This window comes from Gopherus evgoodei, chromosome 23 (assembly GCF_007399415.2).
Source record: "Gopherus evgoodei ecotype Sinaloan lineage chromosome 23, rGopEvg1_v1.p, whole genome shotgun sequence".
Taxonomy (NCBI): Eukaryota; Metazoa; Chordata; order Testudines; family Testudinidae; genus Gopherus; species Gopherus evgoodei.
This window is the reverse complement of record NC_044344.1, coordinates 871,508-895,279: the sequence shown is the minus strand read 5'-3', so window position 1 is coordinate 895,279 and position 23,772 is coordinate 871,508. Positions and strand designations below refer to the sequence as shown.

The 23,772-nt window shown below is 53.8% G+C and overlaps 2 protein-coding genes across 3 annotated transcripts; both read left to right on the top strand.

Annotated features, from left to right (window-relative positions):
* The first annotated feature begins 1,856 nt into the window (after positions 1–1,856).
* On the top strand, positions 1,857–9,814 carry LOC115638962 (glucose-6-phosphatase-like). The gene is made up of 5 exons (XM_030541159.1): positions 1,857–2,198; positions 3,161–3,270; positions 6,544–6,649; positions 7,410–7,525; positions 8,839–9,814. Exons 1-5 carry the CDS (start codon positions 1,969–1,971, stop codon positions 9,348–9,350), a joined length of 1,074 nt encoding a protein of 357 aa, XP_030397019.1. The 5' UTR covers positions 1,857–1,968; the 3' UTR covers positions 9,351–9,814.
* Positions 9,815–16,287: 6,473 nt separating this feature from the next.
* LOC115638963 (glucose-6-phosphatase-like) lies at positions 16,288–23,173 on the top strand. 2 transcript variants are annotated; one of them, XM_030541161.1, is made up of 5 exons: positions 16,288–16,517; positions 19,138–19,247; positions 20,402–20,504; positions 21,270–21,385; positions 22,662–23,173. In XM_030541161.1, exons 1-5 carry the CDS (start codon positions 16,288–16,290, stop codon positions 23,171–23,173), a joined length of 1,071 nt encoding a protein of 356 aa, XP_030397021.1. The 2 variants fall into 2 exon arrangements, with proteins under 2 accessions (XP_030397021.1, XP_030397020.1); XM_030541160.1 differs by having other exon boundaries at positions 20,402–20,507.
* The last annotated feature ends 599 nt before the right edge of the window (positions 23,174–23,772 follow it).

The window sequence follows — 23,772 nt, the reverse complement described above, 5'->3', positions numbered from 1 at the left end:
TGCCTCTGCCCCTCTGTAATAGTTGCTGTGCCAGAACCAGGGGCCCAGCCATCCCCCACCCTGCCTTCCCGCTAAAGAGAGGATCCTGCCCCACAGCTGGTGTGAGCCACGCACAATCACCTGTGTGCAACCTCGTCCACCCCTCCCTGTCCCACACTGCCGTTAAAAGCCCGGAATCTCTGCGAGCGCACAAGCTGCCCTGGCGCTGGCACAGGTTCTGATTTCTGCTCATGAGAGTCAGAAGGGACCCACGTCACCAGATAGAAAAGCAGGCTCTTCTTGTTCAGCACATGAAAGCGAATCCGTGTGGTTGAGTCCTCCGCATGCTAATGGCATGTGGTTCCAGGCGGCTGGCACGCCAGGCAGATACCAAATCCATAATTCATGCTTATCAGGAGAGCTGCTGATAATGCCATTGGAGCAGGGCTGCCCTTCCTCGACAGCGCGGGGGCAGCATGGCTGCAGGGGAGGAGAGGCCAAACTTAGGGACAAAGGTGTCAAGAATTGAGTATATTTCCTTTGCTTCAGATCCCAGTGATCCTTCACAGTTTTATTTTCCAGTATAAACAGGTTCCACCTTTGCCTGAAACCCATTTCCAGGGCTGCATCAAATGGGGCAGCCCGGGCGCTTTTGCAGGATGCCAGGGCCCAGGGCAGGGCAGCAGTGGCCCAGGGCAGATGCTGAGCTGGCGGCCTGGGATTTGTGATTAGGAGTAGAATCAAATTGGTTGTTTCTCTGGGCATCTCTTGTACCCTGGGAAGTTCAGCTCTTAATGTAGCAAGCTAGAGAGTGAGGCCAGATTCAGAGCTGGTGTCAGCAAGTGTGACTCCACTGCTGTGCATGGGACTTTTACCACCGCCTGCAGTGGGGGCAGGATTGGGCCTTGTGCAGTGCGCACCCTCCTGTGGGAGTGCAGCCCTGTGTCGTCCTCCTGCTCCGTTGTGCGCTGTGCCAGGGCAGCAGGGGAGTTACAGAGACAAGAGTGTTTGGGTATCTAGAGGGTACCTAGATGCCGAAGTTCCTTTGAGGCCACACAAAACCCAGCAAAGTGTCTCTAGAAAAGCACGGTCGCAGGCCAAGCACTGGGGAAGCCTGACTATCTAGAGCCATTGGCAGGTCCTTTTGGAGTTTGGGGGGATACTGGCTGAGTAAGCGGAGTCTTGTCCGGTTCCCAGTTAAATTACAGGGTAGTGCAAATGTCATAAAGGTGCCCATCCATCCCTACCCAGCTCTCGGCTTTCATCCTGTTCCCACAAATGCCGGGTGAGAATCAAGCCCACACTATGGTGACATCTCTCTCCAAAATGCACAGCCCAACAAAGGGCCTGCTTGACCCCACTACACTCCAGTAACATGCCAAAGTGACCCACTCGATCTCTGGGACAACGTAGCCTTGACTCAGGCCTGAGCGCGCTGGGCTTCGTGCCACTCGCATTACTATCAGTTCTTCAGGCTCTGTTCAAATAGTGTTCTCGACACTCATAATTAAAAAAATGAACAGTATTATTGTGGTTTGTAAGCAACAGTCAGGAAGCAGCAGGAATTATGCACAGCACAGGCTGGGTTCAGTTTAAAACACAAACCCGAGTGATTTTTCCTAGGCTATTTTTGTACCGTAGCCAGTAGAATGGTGCTGCAAAGGGTTAACGGTGCCCTCCGGTCAGTGGATGGCAAACAGCATGCTGTTTTGTCAGCCTCTTTTTCTCTTTTACGTAAATTGCTCTAAACACGTTTGGAGCAAACACCACCCCCACCCCCCCGTGATGCACCTTTGATCAATGGGGGTTTTGACAAAAGTGTTTTGGGTCCAAAGATCAGTGTGGGAGCCAGCAACTTACAGGCTGCAAACAAGAGCCTGTCAGGGTATAAAGCCAGCCGGTGAGCAGCCCCAGAGCAGAGCAGTCTCATCAGAGACCGAAATCACTCAGCACTCTTGGCTGATACTGAAGTGTTGATAGACAAGGAGAATGGAGGCCGGCATGAACGTCCTGCATGACATGGGGATCCAGGCGACTCGATACCTGCAGGAGAACTACCAGGGCTCCCAGGACTGGTTCCTCTTCATCTCCTTCGCTGCCGACCTCAGAAACACCTTCTTCATCCTCTTCCCCATCTGGTTCCACCTCTGCGAGGCGGTGGGCATCAAGCTGATCTGGGTGGCTGTGATCGGGGACTGGCTCAACCTGGTATTTAAGTGGTGAGTAGCCCATGCTGGATCTGCTCCTGTTGCTTGCCCTGCGCACGCCCTGCTTTCAGAGGGTTGTTTGGCTGTGAAGTAGGCACCTACCAAGTGGGTTCAGGGCGGCTTTAAGCTGGAGCTTTCCAGAGACAAGTTCCTCCAGCTCTGCAGCACCCAGATTTAGGGGCTTATGTTTAACTGCTTTTATTTTCTGGTGAGAGGCTGTGTGGTGCAGGGGCTACGGGGCTTACCTGCGACACAGAGATGCTGCTGACTTACTCTGTGATATGGGAAAGGTAGCCTCAGTTTCCCCCTCTGTAATACACAAAATCCTTTGAGGTTGATGGGTGCAGAGTCCCATCTAAAATCTTAATCCTTTTTAAAGCCGCGTGAATCTTTGTATAAGCTCATGACAGAAAGCGCCAGGGAGAATGCATGGGGCATGATCCCGGAGTGTGAGTGAGCATGGGAACTGGCCCCATCTGGTCCTGGGTGGTGCATTTATGGCGATTGCTCTTCTCCAGACTTGCTGTTACCATGGGGCTCTACCCGTCAGGGGAGGGGTGAGATTGGGTGTGGTGATGGAGTTGTCTCTGGAGACAAGGAGGGCATGTGGTGGGCTGGGGGGATGATGGGTCAGCCAGCATGAGGGCACATGCTGTAGCTCTGGTTCACGCCCGGGGAGAAGCAGCCCATTGTCAGTAGATTGAACGTCTCCTGTGCTCTGCTGCACCATCAAGGAAAGACGGGAATTGGCTCCTGGGTGACATGCAGCATGTGCAGGCGCCTGTACACACAGAGTGGAAGCCAGCTGGGTGCCCCAAGCTCAGACTGAAGCCTACAGACAACTGGCCTGGAACTGGGGATCCCCGATTCTTGCAGCCCCTGCCCCAAGCTGGGCCAGAGCTGACAAACTGTGTCCTTGCTTTCCTGCTCTTGCGCCCAAGGCAACTAGAGCCACTTTTATTCTTGTATTTCAGGATCCTCTTTGGGCAGAGACCCTACTGGTGGGTCCGGGAGACCAGTTACTATGGCAACACCTCCAGCCCTGCGATCCAGCAGTTCCCCCTCACCTGTGAGACCGGCCCAGGTGAGACACATCCAGAGAGAGGAGTAATTTGGCAGAATCATGCTTCACATGATACACAAGGAGGGGAGGCATCTTCCACTGCAGCAGCAGGACAGGTGGTGGGCATTTATCAGCGCTGAGGGGCCAGCTGGGAAGAAGGGCAGGGGATGTCCTAACTTGCTCCACTGCTTAACTATCCCGGTTAGACATGTTTTTCTAATGTCCACCCTAAATCTCCCTTGCTGCAAACTAAGCCACCTACTTCTTGTGCCACCCACGAGGGATACAGAGAACTACTGTCCTCTGCCTACGTCCTTTTCCATATGTGAAGACTGTTTTCAGGTTCCCCCTCAGCCTTCTCTTCTCTACACTAAACATGCCCAGTTCTTTCAACCTTTCCTCATAGATCAGGTCTTCTAGAACATAAGAATGGCCACTCTGGGTCAGACCAAAGGTCCATCTAGCCCAGTATCCTGTCTTCCAACAGTGGCCAGTGCTAGGTATCCCAGAGGGAATGAACAGACCAGGGAATCATCGAGTGATCCATCCCCTGCCGCACATTCCCAGCTTCTGACAAACAGGGGCTACAGGCACCATCCCTGCCGAGCCCGGCTAACAGCCATTGATCGATCTGTCCTCCAGGAACTTCTCTAGTTCTTTTTCTAAACCTCTGATCATTTTTGTTGCTCTACTCTGGGGTCTCTCCAGTTTGTTCACATCTTTCTTGAAGTGTGGTGTCCAGAATTGGATTCAGTGCTTCTGCTGAGAACTCCTGTTGCCAAGTAAAGCAGGACAATTACCTCCTGTGTTGTACATACGTAAGGTGACCATATTTCCCAAAGGGAAAATGGGACACTGCATGGGGCTGGCCTGAGCCTCCTGCCCTGCCCCATGTGAGACAGTTGTTGGTCGCTGGAAATGTGCCGGTTCCCGCACCGGAGCCCTGCCTCTCCCCTGTGCAGGGCTGGCATCTCCACTCACACTCTTCCCCCTGCCCCAATGTTCTGCCATACCACACCTTCCTTTTTTGACAAAATTGGGCATTTGTCCCGTTGGCTCTTGCCAATTGATCAAGTCCCAAAAAAGTCGAGATGGCCCGGATGGGGCTTTAAAAAGGAACTGTCCCAGTCAAAATTGGACGCATGGTCATCTTATGCATACAACACTCCTGTTAACACATCCAAGAATTACATTTGCCTTTTTCACAACAGCATCACATTGCTGACTCACATTTGGTTTGTGAGCCACTCTGACCCCCAGATCTTTTTCCGCAGTAGGGTTATTCCCCATTTTGTATTTGTCTTTTCCTTCCCAAACGCAGTACTTCGCACATGTCTTTATTGAATTTCACCTCATTGACTTCAGACCAATTCTCCAGTTTCTCAAGGGCATTTTGCATTCTGATCCTGTCCTCCAAAGCACTTGAATTAGTTAACCTGGGTGGACACCCCTATTCAGAATTAAATCGCCTTAATTCAGTTACATTTAGTTAATTTTGGAATTAAATTAACATAAACTGAATTAAGGTAAACTAATTCTGAATGAGAGTTTAAGCGTAATTGACTTCCAAAATTAATTAAATTAAATTGAACGCAGGCAACTTTTCATTCTGAATGAGAGTGTCCACACAGGGGCTTAATGCAGTGTAACTAATTCATTTTAAACTCACCTGTTTGTTTAATCTGGATGAATTTCCCTGAGTGTCACAGTGTAGACAAGCCCTTGAAGAGTCCTTCAAAGAAAAGAAATATGGAGCCCTGGAGCCCAGGGGCAGAGTGATTTAGCACAAGCTTGAGCTGCATCCAACGCAGCCGCTGTCCTTAAACATTTCCTGACCTGTTCACTGGGGAAAGGGAGACTTTCGAAGGGCAGATTTTGTCCTGCCAGCAGTTAGGGGCAGGCCAATCTTGCCTTGCTGCTGGAGTGAAACAGGCCAGCGTATGCAAAACCTGCCTTAGACTAAACTTCGGCTCTGTAGAAGAAACCTTTGGGCCGACCCTATAGCTACTGAGATTAAGAACAGATACCTTCCCCTGCATGACAGAGGGCTGTCTGTCTGGCCCAGGAGATAGGCAGCCTTTCCTTCCAGAAAAAGAGTGGGCTAGCCCAGTACCTGTGCAGATTTTGTTCGCAGAGGGACCCTTGACCTATGCTGGAATTAGAAGTTTGTTGCAAAGCTCAGTGGGAAGCCAGCGTGGTGCAGGTTCAGGCCCAGATCAGAGGCATCCTGTGTATATTGCAACCACTGGGGCTTTGTTCATGCCAGCTGGTGTGTGTGTGTGTGTGTGTGTGTGTGTGTGTGTTTGTGTGTGTGTGTACACGTTCACTACTGCTCTCTATTGGATGGACTGTTCCAGTGCTGTGTACGCAGTGTTGTAGCCGTGTCTGTCCCAGGACAGTAGAGAGACAAGGTGTGTGTGGGGGTGTAATACCTTTTATTGCACTAGCGTCTGTTGGCGAGAGACGAGGTCTCAAGCTATGCAGAGCCCTTCTGAAGCCGACGACCCGAAGAAGAGCTCTGTGTAGCTCGACAGCAGTTGGTCCAATAAAAGCCGTTACCTCCCCTGCCTTGTCTCTCCAGCGCCATGTGACGATCAGTTCCCTCTGCCTGCTGAGCTGCATCTCCCTAGGGAGCGATCTGTGGCTACCGCAGAAAGCTGGGTAGTCGAGTGTAGGATCCTTGCAGCCTAATGCCACCTCTACCACTGCTCTTTCTGTAGCCTTGGGCAGCGGTGGATACTGGGGACCGGGTGGGCTGCCCACTAGCTCAGAGCATGGTAGCTGCCTCGCTGGGCAGTGCCGATAGCAGGGTGTGGATGACTGAACATGCACCGTGGGATGGGGAGAAACGGGCTTGAGCATGTCGTGAAGACAGGGCCTATGACTGTGGAGCGCTGGGGCTGGTCTCTGCAGGGGACTAATGTGCAGGTTGATACGTAGAGGGAGGCTCTGTCTGCACAAGTGCCAAGTATTCTGGCAGTATCATCATTAGGGCTCCCTAATGCCAGGTGTCTGTGGGAAGCTGGGCTTGTGAGTGGCTGCGGGGTCTCTCCCCTTGCTGAGCAACTTCATTTTCCCTCTTACACCCCCCTCCAATGCCTCACATGGGGGATTCTCTCTGGGCCTGCCCCTCCCTGTCAACTCCCTAGTGCCCTGCACAGCCAGCTGTGCCAGGCTGGGCTGATGCAGCCTCTTGGCCTTTTGTCTGGGTGATCCCAGTGCTCTCGGCACCAGGTAGGAGGTTGCTGTTAGAGACCAGGGCAAGGTGTAACGCGGGTGTTTTCTCTCCCCCAGGCAGTCCCTCTGGCCATGCGATGGGCTCTGCTGGAGTTTACTATGTGATGGTGACAGCCATTCTGTCCATTGCTCTGGGGAAGAAGCAGCCAACGATTAAAGACCAGTAAGCAGCGTTCAGACTGTTGCGCTCCTGCGTCTGCAGGGTCAGTGGGGTGCTCTGAGGCCGGAGGGAGGTGCATTTTGAACCAAAGGAAATGAGTCTTCACGCAGTGGAATTCTGTGGAATTCACTGCTGCAGGAGGCCGGCACCGCTCCAGGCTCATACACACAGACACAGGGTTTTAGAAGGGGTTGAATAACTGCATGAGCATGAATCCCACTGGCAGCTAAGCCAACTAATGCCTAGATAAAGAGAATCGCATCTCATGCCTCCCTGAGACTGAGCACCTGCTGCAGGGGCTGGGAAGGAACTGAAGGGTCTGGACTAAACCCTGCTCCACAGCCCACTGCAGTTGATGGGAGTCTTTGGATTAGGCCACGATGGGTTTAGGGGAGTGGGGTGATCAGAGGAGCTCTGCCCCACTGAAGTCAATGGGAGTGTTGCAGTTGCTGTCAATGGGGGCAGAGCCAGCTCCAAGCGCTTTTGGGCCCCTCCTGGATGTTTAAGCTTTCCCTGGATCATGGCAGAGGGCAAATCCCTGGTTCTAACCTCTACCCACTCCACAGGGGCTGTTTAATGCCACTTTCCATTCTGGGACTGGCATTCAGGGCTTTATAATGGGACCCTCCCCTCTGCACTGCCAGCAGGGAGAGACATCTGAGTTCCCAGCCTCCCTGCTGCCCCGAGGAAGCCTCGCTATGGCCTTGCGCAGAGCCGCGCTTCGCTGACCTTTGCGTCTAACCAGAATGTCTCCCTGCTGCAGGTTCTTGCGGACAGCGCTGTGGGCAGGATTCTGGGCCGTCCAGGTCTGTGTCTGTTTATCTCGAGTCTTCATCGCTGCCCATTTTCCTCACCAAGTCATCGCAGGGGTCATCTCAGGTCAGTGATGGCGTGCACCATCGCCTCTCCCTGTACAAGCCACACTGTTACTGTCACTCTGAGCAGTAGGCACAGGGGGCCACCCGCCAGCTGTCCTAGATGCCATGGCCAGAAGGGATGGTTGTGCTCACCTAGTCTGATCCCCTGTGTAACACGGGGCATGGGACTGCCCCACAATCCTTCCTTTGGAACCAGAGACAGTCTCTAAAAAATCCAATCTAGATTTAAAGATTGCCAGTGAGGGATAATCCACCGTGCCCCTGGGTAAATTGTTCCCGTGGTTAATTACTGCCACCGTTAGAAATGTACACCTTATTTCCCATCTGTGCATGTCTCACGTCACCTTCCAGCCATTGGATCATGTTAGGCCTTTCTCTGTTGGACTGAGCCTATTCTCGAGTATTTGTTCCCCATGTAGATACTTGTAGACTGTGGTCAAGTCACCCCTAAACCTGCTCTTCCAAATGACTGTAGATAGATCAAGCTCCCTGAGTCTCTCTCCATCCGGCCTGTTTTCTAAGCCTCTCCTCATTCTCGTGACCCGTCTCTGAACACTCTCCAGTTATATATCCTGTGTCCTGGGCAGTGATTGCATCAAGGGAAATATCACAGGACTGACCCTGAGATGTAAGCTGTGGCTGGGCTGCACTGTGCTGCACTACCCCTCTGCAGCGTGGGGCACGGGTCACTTGCCGGAGGATTCTCTGCACCTTGAAGTCTTTAAACCACGATTTGAGGACTTCAGTAGCTCAGACATAGGTCAGGGGGTTGATACAGGAGTGGGCGGGTGAGATTCTGTGGCCTGCATTGTGCAGGAGATCAGAGTAGACAATCATAACAGTCCCTTCTCACCTTAAAGTCTATGATTCTATGATTGCATTAGTAATCCCAGAGAGCGTGCCCTGGCACTTGCCTTTGCATTCCCCAGTAACCCAGGTGAGCCAGACAGAACACTGGCTGCCTAGTTCCAATCACTGGCAGGTTTTACTACCAGCAAGCCTTGTCTGGAGGTGTGGGCACAGAGGGCTTGGCACTAGGAGGAGGGGATCTTAGCCTAGGGAGGGATGGGGGGTTAAGATTGCCTCTCTGTGCCCACGGTGGGCACTGCCACCTGAATCATTCCCAGGGAGGTGTCAGTGCAGAGACTCATTAGTCGGCTCTGTGATGATGCTGTGAAGACCCTTGGGGCAGCTGCTCTCAGGAGTGATGCTCCACCACAACTGTCCAGCCCCTGATTGTCTTGGGACCCCCGTGGCTGCCTCTGCGGCTTCATCTCTACACACTAGTTTCCTCTCACACTCTGTTCCCTGCAGGCATGGCAGTGGCTGAAGCTTTCCGGCACATCCCCTCCATCTACGACACCAGTCTCCGGAGGTACCTGGGCACCACCCTCTTCCTGTTCAGCTTCGCCCTGGGGTTCTACCTGCTGCTGAAGGCTCTCGGTGTTGACCTGCTGTGGACCCTGGAGAAAGCCAAGAGGTGGTGTGACCGGCCAGAGTGGGTCCACATTGACACCACCCCCTTTGCCGGCCTCCTCAGGAACCTGGGCATCCTGTTTGGGCTGGGGCTGGCCCTCAACTCCCAGATGTACCTGGAGAGCTGCAAAGGGAAAATGGGCCAGCAGCTGCCCTTCCGCCTGAGCTGCATCGCAGCTTCGCTCATCGTCCTGCACCTCTTCGACTCCTTCAAGCCTCCCACCAAGGTGGAGTTGCTGTTTTACGTCCTGTCCTTCTGCAAGAGCGCGGCCGTGCCCGTGGCTGCTGCCGGCCTGATCCCCTACTGCGTCGCCCAGGTCCTGAGACAACAGGATAAGAAAGCTTTATAGAAGGAAGGAACTTGGGTATTTATGCACATGACATGTCCCAGGAGCAGAGGCTCCCCCATGTCTCTGGATCCAAGTGCTGAACTGGGTCCTGAGTCAGCAGGTACTGGCTTAGCACAAGCCCTTTCCAGCGCACTCTCCTTGCTAGGTCTGCAGAGAGTGACTCTGTCCGGACACCAGCCCAGCCCAGCTCCTGCTCACTTGGTCTGGGTGCTCCTGTCTGGCTCGTGCAGTAGAGCTGCTGCCTATGTTACAGACCACGCCGATGTGCAGGGCACTCGAGAAGCCAGCTCAGGCTCGGCAGTGGGGCCTGGGAATCAGCGTGCAGCAGGCAGGAGCCTCTGGAAAGCTGTTGAGGGCACAGCTTGGCTTTGCTGCCTCCCCTTGCCATACGTGGTGAGAAGGAGATTGGCATTCTCTGGGCCACCTGCTGCATGTGCTCTCTGGAGGATTCTTCAGACAGTGCCCCGTGGAGGGCAGAGGCTGTTTGTGGGGGAGCGAGGGCGTGTGGCAGAAAGGCTGGCACGTACCCACACCCTGGGACTCACTGGCCTCTGTGTCCCACTAAGTACGCAGTGTCCTGCAATTACCTTCATTGAAACAGTGCTGTGGGGGGGGGGTGTATGTAAGTGGGGTATTTTATTAAAGCCTGAGCTGTATTTCTTTACCAGCCATGAGTCCTTTGTACGTCTCAGCCACAGGTCGTCCCAGAGTGAGGGCGCTGAATGGGGGGTGACTCTCCCGTGTGTGGTGTTTGGATTGACAGGGGACGTTTCCCTGCTCCTGGGGGAATCCAGCCCCCACTCTGGCTGCTGTAACCTATCCCCTGCCATACACACTTTAAAACTATGGAGGAAGATAACTGGACCCTCCTACAATGTCCCTGTTGCCATCCCCCTCCCTGCAAATGCTGCCAGATGCTGCTGGCCTAGGACTGTCTGGGGGAGGGGGAAGAAGGCAGAGGTTCAGTGCCATGGGATCACACACTCAGCAACTCCCAGTTATTACCTTGCTCTTGGCTTTACTGGTCACTGGATAAACCAGCTTGCTGCCATCCCACCAGGAAGAGGAACAAGGCATTCACAGGCTGGGCCTGGCTGGCAGGAGCACAGTGTCCCGTCCTCCACGCAGACTCAGGAAGGGGTTTGTACAGAATCAGTCGCTGCGTGAGCCCCATTTCTCTGTAGGTGACTGATTGGAAATGAACCCGGAAAAGTACAAACTCTTGGTGGATCCTGTCCCCTACCCTGGCACTGCAAGGTCCATTGTGGATCTGGTGTGATTGACGGCTCAGAGCTGGGACAGACATCTTTGTTCTCCCCTGAAGGGATAAGGCCAGGTCCTGAGCCCAGGCCAGCACAGCTCAGGACAGGTGGGGACGCACAGCTGCTGCAGTGAAAAGGTGGATAACAGTTACCCAGGCCTGTGAAACTGCTGTTTCACTCTGATCAAGTGAGATATTCCCACGCTGCTCCTGAGCATTATCAGGTGCCTGGGCACAGACACTTCAGCTGTCAGACAGCCTCACCTCCTGGCAGCAGCAGGGGTTCAGATCTCTCCGGCTCAGCAAGCCTGCCTTTCGGGGTGGGGCTGGGCCTCTCAACTGGGAGTGGGGCGGACATGGGCACATCTGGGCATGTCAGAGCTCCTTTGCGGGAGTGGGCAGGGGATGCTCGCTGGGCTGCGCATGCTGGAGAGGTAAGAGTCAGTCTCCAGGGCTGGCAGCCAGCACCTGCCCCTTAAGTAACTGAGTTCAATAAAACACAAAGGGGAAGCAATCCCGGGATGGACCAGGAGAGGGGCTGGAATTATTGTGCTTCATCACCAGGGTCACATTGTCTGACAGGCCCCTGGGGGAGATGGGAGATCTGGGGTCACACATCTCAGCACCAGCCTTCTGGCATGTCCCTGGCTGCCCCCTCTGAGACCTGGGCTTTAAGCAGGGTTTGCTGCTGACTAGATGAGGGCGCTGAACTGGGCTTATCCCAGCCACTAACTCAGCTGTTAAAAGTCCTGGTTCAACGTGATTCAATTTAAAATAAATCCCATTTAGAAAAGGAAAGTTCAGCCCTTTAATCTGCAGTTCATGTATTTTCGTGGCATGTGTGAAATGGGCTGACCCCAGTGGTTCCATCGTAGAGTTCAGTGCATGCAGTGCTCCCCAAGCACTCAACACTCAAATCCACGCACCAAAGCAGCCTCCTGGCCTCAGGACAGTGGACTTTGTGTCTATGCACAACGTGGCATTTCTGTGTTCATCAGCTTGTCTCGGTGCTTTCTTGCCAAGGGAGGGAGTTCCCCAACTGCCCTCAGAGTCCCCGGTCCTTGCTTACACCCATCTAAAGCCCTGTGTCACAGCCACTATCACTCAGTTATTGCTCCAAACCTGCATGAGGTACCCCCTCCGTTCAGCCCCAGAGGGACACATGCTATCCCCTGCGCACCCCAGTCCTTCCTTGCTCTGATTCCGACGCACCTTGTGGGACAGGCTTGCTTTTTGCAGACAATGAGCGATTACAGACAGGAGACTTTAATCCTGTACATTTATGTGATGCCATTAAACTGTCTAACTTGCCGGCCTGGGCTATTTAGGATGCACTCCTCCTGACAGGACTCCGCTGCTGCTTCTGATACCAGAACATGGCAAACAGCATGCAGCGGCTTGGAGCCTGCTGCAGAGACACAGCTACCACAGCCCATTTACCTTCTCTTGGTCCTTCTCTTTCATTTAGAAAACCCCAAAGGAGCTGGGATTTTGATGGGGGCGGAGCAGGAGCTGTGATGAGAAGGGATGAGTAGCACTGGGCATACATGTTTCCATCACTCCCCAAAAGCAAACAGGAGAAGGATGGTCTTGTGGTTAAGCCATGGGCCTGGGGCTTGGAGGTCTAGCTTCAGTTCCCAGTTCTGACACTGCTCGTATGCCCATGGGCTCACCACTTGCTTCGGGCCGTGACTCCCCTTTGTGGAATGGAATCATACTAACCCTCTTTCTCCCCACCATGTCTATTTAGAGTGTAACTTCTTTGGGGCAGCACAGTGCATCTGCACAGCACTTTGCAGCAGGGAGCTCTGGGCCTCTCAGTGTGCCTGTAATACAGATAATAGTAATTACTGAAAGCTTTGCTCTTGCGCAGGGTCTTTGTGAGCCTCGGTACAGGTCACCTTTGGAAAGGCTTGTTAAGTAACGGCCCCTGTCTCTGTTCGAACACTGGACTTGGAGCAATTGATTATTTCCTTATGAACTTTCCTGATCAGAAACAAGCAGCATGACTCTAGCTATTGCTTGAAGGTGACAGGCCAGCATCCAGCATCTGAAAATACCAGGCCAGTTTGGATTAGCTCTCTGTTTTGCTTTCTCCTTTCAGAAGTATTTTGTTTATTCTCAGGGCAGGGGTTCTGAAACGTTCCCATCTTAACAGCGTGTGTGTCCTGTGGAAAACCTCCTCTTCCACCCACAACCACATTGGCTACCTCCCCTTGCATGCATGACATCTCTGACAGCCACTGCGATTGCTTTCATGGGAGAGGGGTAGTAGGAACGGCATGTGTTTGTAACTTTAATGGACTTTAGCAGCTGGAAACCAGGGGTGGAGCCAGCACCAGGTGCTGACCGCAGACAGCTATTTGGATCTCTCTGCCTTGGGGTGCTTAAAGGGCTTTAGAGAGACAAGGTGAAGGAGGGAATCTCTTTTATTGGGCCAACTTCTGCTGGTGAGAGATGTAAGCTTCAAGCTACCCAGGGCCCTTCTTCAGGTTTTGTTGGACAAATCAGGACTGGTTCATACAGGCCCTGATTCAGGCAAACTCCCCAGTCCAGGACAACACTTAAGTACCTGTCTATCTTTAACCTGAACAACCCCCGCCTCCTATCCAACCCCCCTGCTCCCTGTCCCCTGACTGCCCCAACCCCTATCCACACCCCCTACTCCTGACAGGCACCCCGGGACTCCCACTCCCAACCCTCCCTGTTCCCCATCCCCTGACCGCCCCCTCCAGAACCTCCGCTCCATCCAACCGCCCCCTTCTCCCTGACTGCCCCCCAGGACTGCCTGCTCCCTTATCCAACTGCCCCTCTCCCCGCCCCCTTACCAGCAGCAGGAGCTCGCAGCCGCGACACCTAGCCAGAGCCAGCTGCGTGCCCCAAGCTGCCCAGTGGGAGCAGTGGGCCAGAGCACGGCCCCCGCGGCAGTGTGGCTGTGGGGAACAGGGGCAGCGGCAAAAGGGCTGGGGACTAGGCTCCCCAGCCAGGAGCTCAGGGGCCGGGCAGGATGGTCCCATGGGCCAGATATGGCCCGTGGGCTGTAGTTTGCCCACTTCTGCCCTAGCTGCTCAATCAGCTGGAGGCTCACTTGGCAGATATGCTGCCCCTGGGGTCCGGGACATTACTGGTTGTGGCTGTATTTTATTATTGTTAATAATAAAGTGGAAGATACCATCACTGGACTCGCTGTATGTATGGGAGGGCTCCTCTGGGCAGCCCAATCCCCTGCGCGGGAGGGGGAGACACAGCTGCTGTCCCCTCGCTGGTCACGGGCATCTCCTGAATGAGCTCAATGCTGAAATCAAGGACCAACATATGGGAGATGTGTATGCGCCTTGTACTGTGCCCACTTGCTTTGACGTTTCACTGTTATTTGTGAAGTGTCAGGGTTAGGGTTAAAGTCACAACAAGACACGTTTTCCTCACAGCAGTTAGTATGGGTTTAGCAAACCTGGCTCGCATGTGGCTTCACTGTCTGTGATGGCTGGAGGTTTGCTGGCTCTTTAGGGTCTGGAAAGCCCCCGTGGGGTCAGTGAGCACTCCGTGCCGACACACAAATACCAGCATGGAACAATCAACATCATCAATATGCCAGTGTCAGCCCTGTTTGGTAGTTGCACTCGCAGAGGACGTGCGTGATTGCTTTGTGTTGTGCTTTGAGCTGACTTCCTGGAGCAGAGGAAGGGAGATAGAGCATATGGAAACACATGGGCCTGTGAGATGTATGGCAGGAAGCTAGATGGGAAGCCCTATGGGGTGTGCTTTCCGCCTGGAGCTGATATGGGGATGGCCCAAGAATGATTCTGTATCTGTTGTTTGAACAGAGTTCACCCCCTTGTACCATTTAAGAACCTCACACTGTTTACCTCCTTGGTCACCGCTTCTAGTGCCTCCGCTGTGCAGCGATCCGTCCCACCCCCACATGCACTCCACTATGCACACCCAGCCGCCCACCTGCCCCACACTCCTACTCCACACATGCTGTCATGCCATTTGTCTCTCTTCTTGATGCAGGCCTCATAAAAATGTCCTGTCGCTCCTTTTGGCGGTGGTTCAGGAAGCACAAGGGTGTGTGGGGTGTATGCACACACGGGGACAGTGGTGTAGCCAGAGGAGAATGGGCTCAGTGGTACGGTCAAAGCAGTTTTGGAGACCTGGCTTCAAATCCTGTTTAAGTCTCAGGAAAGCAGGTGAGTTGAATGAGCCCTGGTGGACACATGTCCACATCCTACCACCACGTGCTAGTCTGGCACGGTGGACAGTCTCTGCTCAGGAGCAGCTTAAGGCTGCAGTAGCAGGAGAGGGTCCATGTCAGGTTGGCAGTACACTGGCAGAGCCGAATTGGGCAGTCAAGGACTGGCCTAGCAAAGGGCTGCAGGTCTGGACACACTGCCAGTGAACAGACAGAGCTATGTGTGGGTGAAGTATGGAACACGGACACGCTCCTTTTTCTTATCCACCAAGTGACCTCCTGTCCTTCAAATCTTCCTTTCATATCCACCTTTTCCCGGAATGCCTCCTGCCTTCTGCCCACCAGCAATTTCTGCAACCTCCCTTTCAGAAACAATTGTTCTGGGGCTTGACTTTGTTTGCCTTGTCTATCTTCAATTGTAAACTCTCCAGCACAGGGAATTGCTCCAACGTTTATAGGATACTGTGGCCATTGGTCACACAAGTCCATTTTTAAATAGTAACACCAACACTAACCCTAATGAAGCCTGCACAGCCCGAGCCCGCTCTACCTGGCTCAACCCAAAGATAACAGCTCCTCATCTTACCAAACACTTACATTCCTGATACCATTTTACAAAGTACAAAACTGTCATGTAGGAATATTCTGAACACTGCAACGTGCCAGAGAGCGTGAGGTATCTGCCCCTTCCCACCCTCCTGCCATGGTCACCATAGTCATTTTGAGTAAATGGCTGGGTTTCTGTGAGAGGTCTAACAACTGAGGATAAATTCTGACTTGTCCCTGCTGTTCTTGGCAAGGCAGCTGACTCGGATTCTAAAATAAAAGGTATAAATTGTAACCTCCTGGGGCAGGGACCGTCTCTGTGGTCTGTGTTCATACAGAGTGTAGCATAATGGAGCCAGGCACACAAATAGGGCTCCTGGGTGCTCTGATAATACAAATAATGGTAATAATAATAATGAATAAAGCCTATAATCATTTTTCTGAGAAAACAAAGAGAGTAGTCATCGTCTTTCAGAGTGACCCATTCAGCAGAGATTCAGGGGCCTTTGCGTCCCACAGGAGAGATGGGTGCACATCATAGCACTCCACCCAATTTAGTACTGTATCAAACACAGTTACAATCCCTTTCCTGACTCTTCGGTCCCCTTCCTGGGAGCCTTTCAGCAGCTGGAAAAACAGCAAAAGCTGCAAAAAAGAAAGTCTCATTTTTCCTCCCAGTGCTAGTGGGTTAATGATTGATTTGAGCAGCTCACTGTGAATTGCTGAGACAGAAGCCTGGAGCAGGTAATTGTATCACACTCCTGTGAAGTAATGTTTGCTGATGAACTTTGGTGCTAACATATCTTAATTGGGAGGACAATTTTGAAAAGCAAATGTAATCTGCATCCTAAGCAGTATATAACCAGCCAGCCCAAAAAGTGAGGAGTCGCATTCTGTCCCAAAGCCCTGGCCATCTCCCCGCTGCCTGAGCTACAGCCATGGAGACAGGAATGGATTTTATACACAGCTCTGGAGTCCAAATAACTCACTACCTGCAGGAGAACTACCAGGGCTCCCAGGGCTGGTTCCTCTTCATCTCCTTCGCTGCCGACCTCAGAAACACCTTCTTCATCCTCTTCCCCATCTGGTTCCACCTCTGCGAGGCGGTGGGCGTCGAGCTGATCTGGGTGGCCGTGATCGGGGACTGGCTCAACCTGGTCTTTAAGTGGTGAGTGTGTGGGTCTCACTGCCAAGACAAGGCCCAGGGTTATGTGTCTATAAGCGAGCCAGGGAGGGGCACACTCATGTTAATACACACGTGCACTCACACACACACTCACCCTCATGCACAAGTTAACATTGATACATTACTATCGCATACTAAACTGCTCCAATGTTACAAATGAGGTGTGTTAAAGGAGCTGTCTGGGTAGTTTTTAAATTAAGCCGTATAAAAATGCATTTTCTTGAGTGCTTGAGTTAAACTGATGTAATTTAATACTAGACAGAGAAGCTGCCCTGATGGGCCAGCAGGGCACTGTTGCCTGATTTCCTCGCCATACCATGTTTGATTTATTGTAGCTCTGGGCACATCAACATTACTGTAATTTATCAGGGCCGCCCAGAGGATTCAGAGGGCCTGGGGTCTTCGGCGGTGGGGAGGCCCCTACTTCGGCGGTAATTTGGCCACTCTGGGACCCACCGTCAAAGTGCCCCGAAGACCAGTGGCGGGGCACCCTCCGCCGCTGAATTATTGCCGAAGCGGGACCCACTGCCGAAGACCCGGAGTGGAAGAAGCTCCGGGGGCCCTGAAAAACTCTCATGGGGGCTTTTGCAGGGCCTGGGGCAAATTGGCCCACTTGCCCCCCCTTCTGGGCAGCTCTGTAATTTATTAAATGAGTGATAGAGGCACTAGCAGTCAGTGAGACAAGGTGCGGGAGGTTATAGCTTTTATTGGTCCAGCTTCTGTTGGTGAGAGAGGCAAGCTCGCGCGCTTCACAGACTCTTAGACTCATAGAATCATAGAATATCAGGGTTGGAAGGGACCTCAGGAGGTATCTAGTCCAACCCCCTGCTCCAAGCAGGACCATCCCCAACTAAATCATCCCAGCCAGGGCTTTGTCAAGCCTGACCTTAAAAACCTCTAAGGAAGGAGATTCCACCACCTCCCTAGGTAACCCTTCCAGTACTTCACCGCCCTCCTAGTGAAAAAGCTTTTCCTAATATCCAACCTAAACCTCCCCCACTGCAACTTGAGACCATTACTCCTTGTTCTGTCATCTGCTACCACTGAGAACAGCTGAGCTCCATGCTCTTTGGAACCCCATTTCAGGTAGTTGAAAGCAGCTATCAAATCACCCCTCATTCTTCTCTTCTGCTGACTAAACATCCCAGTTCCCTCAGCCTCTCCTCATAAGTCATGTGCTCCAGCCCCCTAATCATTTGTGTTGCCCTCCGCTGGACTCTTTCTAATTTTTCCACATCCTCCTTGAATTGTGGGGCCCAAAACTGGACACAATACTCCAGATGAGGCCTCACCAATGTCAAATAGAGGGGAATGATCACATCCCTCGATCTGCTGGGAATGCTCCTACTTATACAGCCCAAAATGCTGTTAGCCTTCTTGGCAACAAGGGCACACTGCTGACTCTTCCTCAGGCAGGGGCAGGTTTGCTGGGGGTCGGGCTGTAGGGTGCGGTGATTCTGCAATGTTTGTCTTGTGCTATCAGTTACACCCAGCTCTTGAAAGACACCACGACACTCGCACCTTGAAGCCATATCTACACTACAGCCATAGCAGGGGGCCATGGCGATGCCTGCATGACCGCATAGCGTAGACACAGGCTGCACTGACGGGAGGGGTGTTTCTGTTGCTGTAGAAACAGTATCTCCCCAAGCAATGGTAGCTAGGGCAATGGGCGCAGCCTTCCTTTGACCTAGCCGCGTCTACACAAGAACTTAAGTTGGTGTCGCTATGTCACCCAGGGGTGTGGATTTTTCACCCCCCCCACCCCTCAAGTGACGTAGCTATGTCAACCTAAATGTGAAATAGGCCTCAGTAGGCCCTGGTGACTGTTCTCACCTCTCAGCCCCTAAGGCCGGTCTCTCCAGGTCAGGGCAGAGGCGCAGTAGCAGGGCAGCATGGGGGAAGCTTGCACTGTCAGCAAATAGCAGCCTGTCAGGGATCAGAGCTGTCAATCCAGCACCTTTTACCGGCAGGAAATTCACTTTAAACCTTTTAAAACACCTGGTTCAGGCTCCTGCTCCCTTCCTGTCATGGTCATGGCAAGGGCCAGGCTGTGCGGGGCTTGAGTGGGCAGTACACGCCATCACACAGCAGCCCACCGCTGCATTTCTGGGCAATTAGCCCTCATCTCAGGGGGCTTAAACCAGACACTGCCCATCTGGCCTCATGTCCTCCAGCATAGCCAAGATGTGCTATATTTGTCCCCAAAAATGCCATCATCTTGCTTAAACAAACCTCTGCCTGGCCTTGACCCAGCGTCAAAGATTGCTGAATAAAATAAACACACTGTTCAGGGAGGATAAAATGCTGGTTAGAGGTCTCGGGACTTCTAGAGCAAAGTGAGATAATGGTCAGAAGGCAACGGATGGTTCCAGGAAAAGAGTAAGAGCCACGTGCAGAGTTCACTTCCCCTCAGAACAGACACTTTCTGATTAACCTGAAAAAATCCACTTGGAATTACGCCCTTTCCTGGCTAATGAGCCCAGACCTGACTTTGGCACCACTTGGAGTCCGCTACGAATGAACCGGTTGTGCTGGCCAAGGGGGGGGGGGGGTGGATGATGCCTGATTTGACCATGTGACCCATTGCATTTCACTACAGGATTCTCTTTGGGCAGCGACCCTACTGGTGGGTCCATGAGACTGGCTACTATGGCAACACCTCCACCCCTGTGATCCAGCAGTTCCCTGTCACCTGTGAGAACGGGCCAGGTGAGCACCCCCCTTCACAGTGCACATGCGGCACGCAGGAGAAGCCTGACAGATGCACAGCATGGACACCATTCACTGCACCCACAAGCAACCATTAACCTTTGGTTGTTAATGAATGTAACACCCCAAAGGGTGCTCGGTGCGCTGCGCTCACAAGAGGAAGCAGGTTTCTGCCCCAAAGTCCATATGAGGACACCTGCACGTGCTGAGTAGCACTTTACCCTAGGAGTCATCCTGCTGAGTGACCACTGATTTCTACTGGGATTAAGGTGCTCAAAAATCAGGGCGCAAATGGGCATGAATTCAGGGTCTGAGTCAGTTCCCACACCGCGCAGGCTCCATGCAGTGCGGGGAGACAGGGCAGCTTGTGCGCCTCATTGACCCAGGCATCTGAGTCTCAGTTTGAAGGGTGAGACCTTCCCGAGGGCAGACCATGCTCCCAAGGGAGGTGGTGGGAGCTGCCCAGTAACAAGGCTGCACTGGCCCCCGGGCGGGAAATGGGCCAGCCGGCCGAGCACTATGCCAGATAACCGCCTGGCAGAGACGTCTGGGTAGTCTGCACACTAGCAATCTCAGCAGCCTCTCCCTGCATTGAGCCTCCAGGCCTTTCCTGCATCCCTAGAGGCCAGACTGGATTCCGATCCCTAGCTTGTGATTTTGGGGGCCAGAGTGACACAAAGATCAAAACCAAGCTGGGTTTTTTGGCGAGAAGAGCCCCCTTCTGGCTGCCCTCCCCCCACATGGTCTGGTTCCCACCTAACCTTTCACCAGGGCTGGGCTGGAACAGGGCTGCTTGCTCCCGGCAGCTGTCTGTCTGTCCGCCTACCTGTTGGTCTGATTTATAACACTGTCACGTGCTCTGGCTCTCTGGCCTGCCCTGGAATGGACAAAATACAGGTAAAGGAGCAGCAGCTGACACCCAAGGGATCGGGGCGGAGACTGTGAAAGGGAACGATGTCTGAATAGTTACAGTCCTCGGGAAAGGCCCTGTAAAACATCAGCCCAGGAAGCCTGTAGCAGGCGGCCTGGGCTAGAAGAGACCGTGAGATGATTCCCTTCTGTGCATTCAAACCCTCTGGCAGACAGAAGCCAAAGTGGGAGAGGTTTGCTCTTCACGGAGATCACTGCAGGCCTCTCCCAACTCTTCTCCACAGGCAGCCCCTCTGGCCATGCCATGGGCTCAGCTGGAGTGTACTATGTGATGGTGATGGCTCTGCTTAGCACCCCGTGTCGGCGCCGGAGATCCCCCTTCCAGCAGCAGTAAGGATCCAGCTCTGCCCTCGTGCTGGGTGCAGGGCCAAGGGGTGCAATTCAGGGCAGTGGCATTAGCCCTGGGCAGAATGAGCTCCAGCTAACCCCAACCGCATGCGGCTCCTCTGGGCCCGGCCATGGCAGCTGACCATACTCGGATGCTAGACCAGCACGGCTCCCCGTTTGGGCTCTTGCCCGTCAGCCCCTGGCCGTGTCACTGTGCACATGGCATGTGCAGTCTGGAGCTGCATGGGGAGCGCCGCTGATGGGTTCAGACCCCAGCTTGGGATTGAGTGTCCCCCTGCAGCAATGCACTGGGACAGCCTGGTTCAGATCTGGCAGCTGCAGGCAGGGGTAGCTCTAGCTTTTTTGCCGCCCCAAGCACGGCAGTCAGGCTGCCTTCAGCCGCTCGCCTGCGTGAGGTCCGCCAGTCCTGCAGATTCAATGTACCCGCTGCCGAATTGCCACCGAATCTGCGGGACTGGTGGACCTCCCACAGGCAAGGTGCTGAAGGCTGCCTGACTGCCGCCCTTGCAGGGACCGGCAGACTGCTCCCCGCGGCTTGCCGCCCCAGGCACGCACTTGGAGTGCTGGTGCCTGGAGCCGTCACTGGCTGCAGGACCAGGGCCTGGGTCTCCGTCCCAGACACTGCTGCTGTGTCTGTCCTCCTGAAATGTCCCACAAATCTTACTTATTGAGTAAATGGTTCATCACGTTCCCCCCACCAACCCCACAGCCCACTGATGGCTGTGTTCTCGCTGCTTGTTGCAGGTGCCTGCGGGGGGCGTTGTGGGTGTCATTCTGGGGGGTTCAGGTGTCTGTCAGTCTGTCCAGGATCTTCCTAGCAGCTCACTTCCCACACCAAGTCATCATGGGCGTCGTTTCAGGTGAGGTGCTGCTGCCCGGGCGGTTCCCTGGATTGCTCCCCACACCGTGGGTGGGCTGGATGCAACATGGCTCTGGGAAGTTTCCATGTTATTCCCTTGTAAGAAACCAAGCGCTTCTGTTGTCAGAGGTGGGAAACCAGGGTGCTGCCCAGCAGGCTTGCAGTCTGGCTCAGCAGGTGCGGGGTTAAAGCCCGCAGCCTCTGCCCAGAGTGACTGGCTGTGGTTCTTTGCCACGGAAGGGGCGCAGCGCTCTCTGGCGTTGCAGGGCAGCCCTGGCCTGGCCTGCGTTCACTCACTGCCTGGCTGGACGGGAGAGGGGCAGGGAGCGACAGAGAGAGCAGCCGGGTGGGGAGAGTCTGATTGGAACTGGGCAAGCACAGCAGAGGGACGAGGGGGCTGATGCAGCAGAAAGGGAGCAGGGGACCCTCTGAACGCCCCTTCTCCTTTGCCCAGGGCTGGGCCTGTGGGGACGGGGTGTTGGCTCCTATTTATCTGGCTTCAGATAAACAGCTGAAAATGTGTCTGGCCCCAGGCATGTGCCAGGCTTTTTGCTGGAATTTGACCGAGCAGCTAACGACCCCAAAGCCTAACAGAGACGGGGCAGCCAGGATTCCTTGGTCCATCTCCCTCTGCTTCGTGCCGTTACTATTATCTATGTGTGCTGTGGTAGTACCCCCCAGCTGAGACACAACCCTGCTGCGCTGAGCAAACAGGAGAACCAGTCCCCGCCCCAGAGAGCTCACAGCCTAGGGCCCCTCTGGGAGCCCTTTTGTGACCCCTGGCCTCTGCTCGGGTCGAGGGGCTTGGAGTCTGGCCCTGCAGAAATAGGCCAAAGGAAAGAAGGGAGGATGGTTATGGCTCAGGGCACTGTCATGGGAACAGGAGCCTCGTTCCTTATGGCCTTGCTGCTGCTCCCCACTCGATGCCAGACCTGTCATCTGACATCTCTCGTCATGCCCAGCGGCTCCGCAGCCAGGTCAGGAAGAAGGCCCAGGTCTGGGGGAAATGGGAACCGTGGTGTTGCTGAGACTGCAGAATTGTTCCTCCAGCGATTGTCTCCCAGGTGCCTTGGAAGGCCTTTAACTGTCTCTTCTCCCCACACTTTGCAAACAGGCCAGAGACTTGCTGTCACCGGGTAATGGCAGCCGGACAGGGAAAGGGGAATAGTGTCTGTTGTGTGAAGGACGGGGTTGGGCTTTGGTACCTTGACTCCTTCCTGCATTGCTGACATGGGCGGGTGCCAGAGTGCCGGCTTCATGTCTGTCTCCTTTATCAGGCATGGCAGTGGCTGAAACTTTCCGGCACATCCCCTCCATCTATAATGCCAGTCTCCGGAGGTACCTGGGCACCACCCTCTTCCTGTTCAGCTTCACCCTGGGGTTCTACCTGCTGCTGAAGGCTCTCGGTGTTGACCTGCTGTGGTCAGTGGAGAAAGCCAAGAGGTGGTGTGACCGGCCAGAGTGGGTCCACATTGATACCACCCCCTTTGCCGGCCTCCTCAGGAACCTGGGCATCCTGTTTGGGCTGGGGCTGGCCCTCAACTCCCAGATGTACCTGGAGAGCTGCAAAGGGAAAATGGGCCAGCAGCTGCCCTTCCGCCTGAGCTGCATCGCAGCCTCACTCATCGTCCTGCACCTCTTCGACTCCTTCAAGCCTCCCACCAAGGTGGAGTTGCTGTTTTACGTCCTGTCCTTCTGCAAGAGCGCGACCGTGCCCGTGGCTGCTGCTGGCCTCATCCCCTACTGTGTTGCCCGGCTCATCAGAAGGCAGGAGGAAAAGGTTTTATGAGAGAGAGCAGAGCTGCATGGGATTGGCTGCCTCTAGCTCCTAGCCCTGACAGCCAGGCCTGTGACTGCTCTCTGGTGCTGTATCACAGAGCGTGGCATGGGCTGGCTCTTCCGTGCCAGCTGCACAAACTACGTGGCCTTGAAAGATGAGGATAATTGTCTAGGAGACGGGAGTGGGTGAGGCAAGAGTCCTTTGAACCTGTTCTCAGTCTGGTGTGGAGGGGTTTTGGGAGGTGAGGGTTTGCTTTACACTGGGCGTTTGAGAAAAGCAGCATGGTTTGGTTTTACCCCTTGGCACCCTTCATGCAGTAGGAGGTGGTCCTGACCCCGGCATGGTCCTTGCACCCCCATGCACACAGCTGTGCACACATGCCTCTCTGCCATATGCTAAGCAGAAAGAAAAGGGAATTGTAGGAAATGGACAACCTGGGGCTCTCACTAAGGTGCTGAACCATGTGAAACAGACCCATGCAAAGCCTTAACTCCTTGTACAGCGAGTGAAAGGCGATTGGCTTTCGCAGTCACCACGGTGTCCCAGTTCTGTGGCTTTGTTCTCAGGGCTTTTACTCCAGCATAAACCTGGAGTAACACCATGATGAA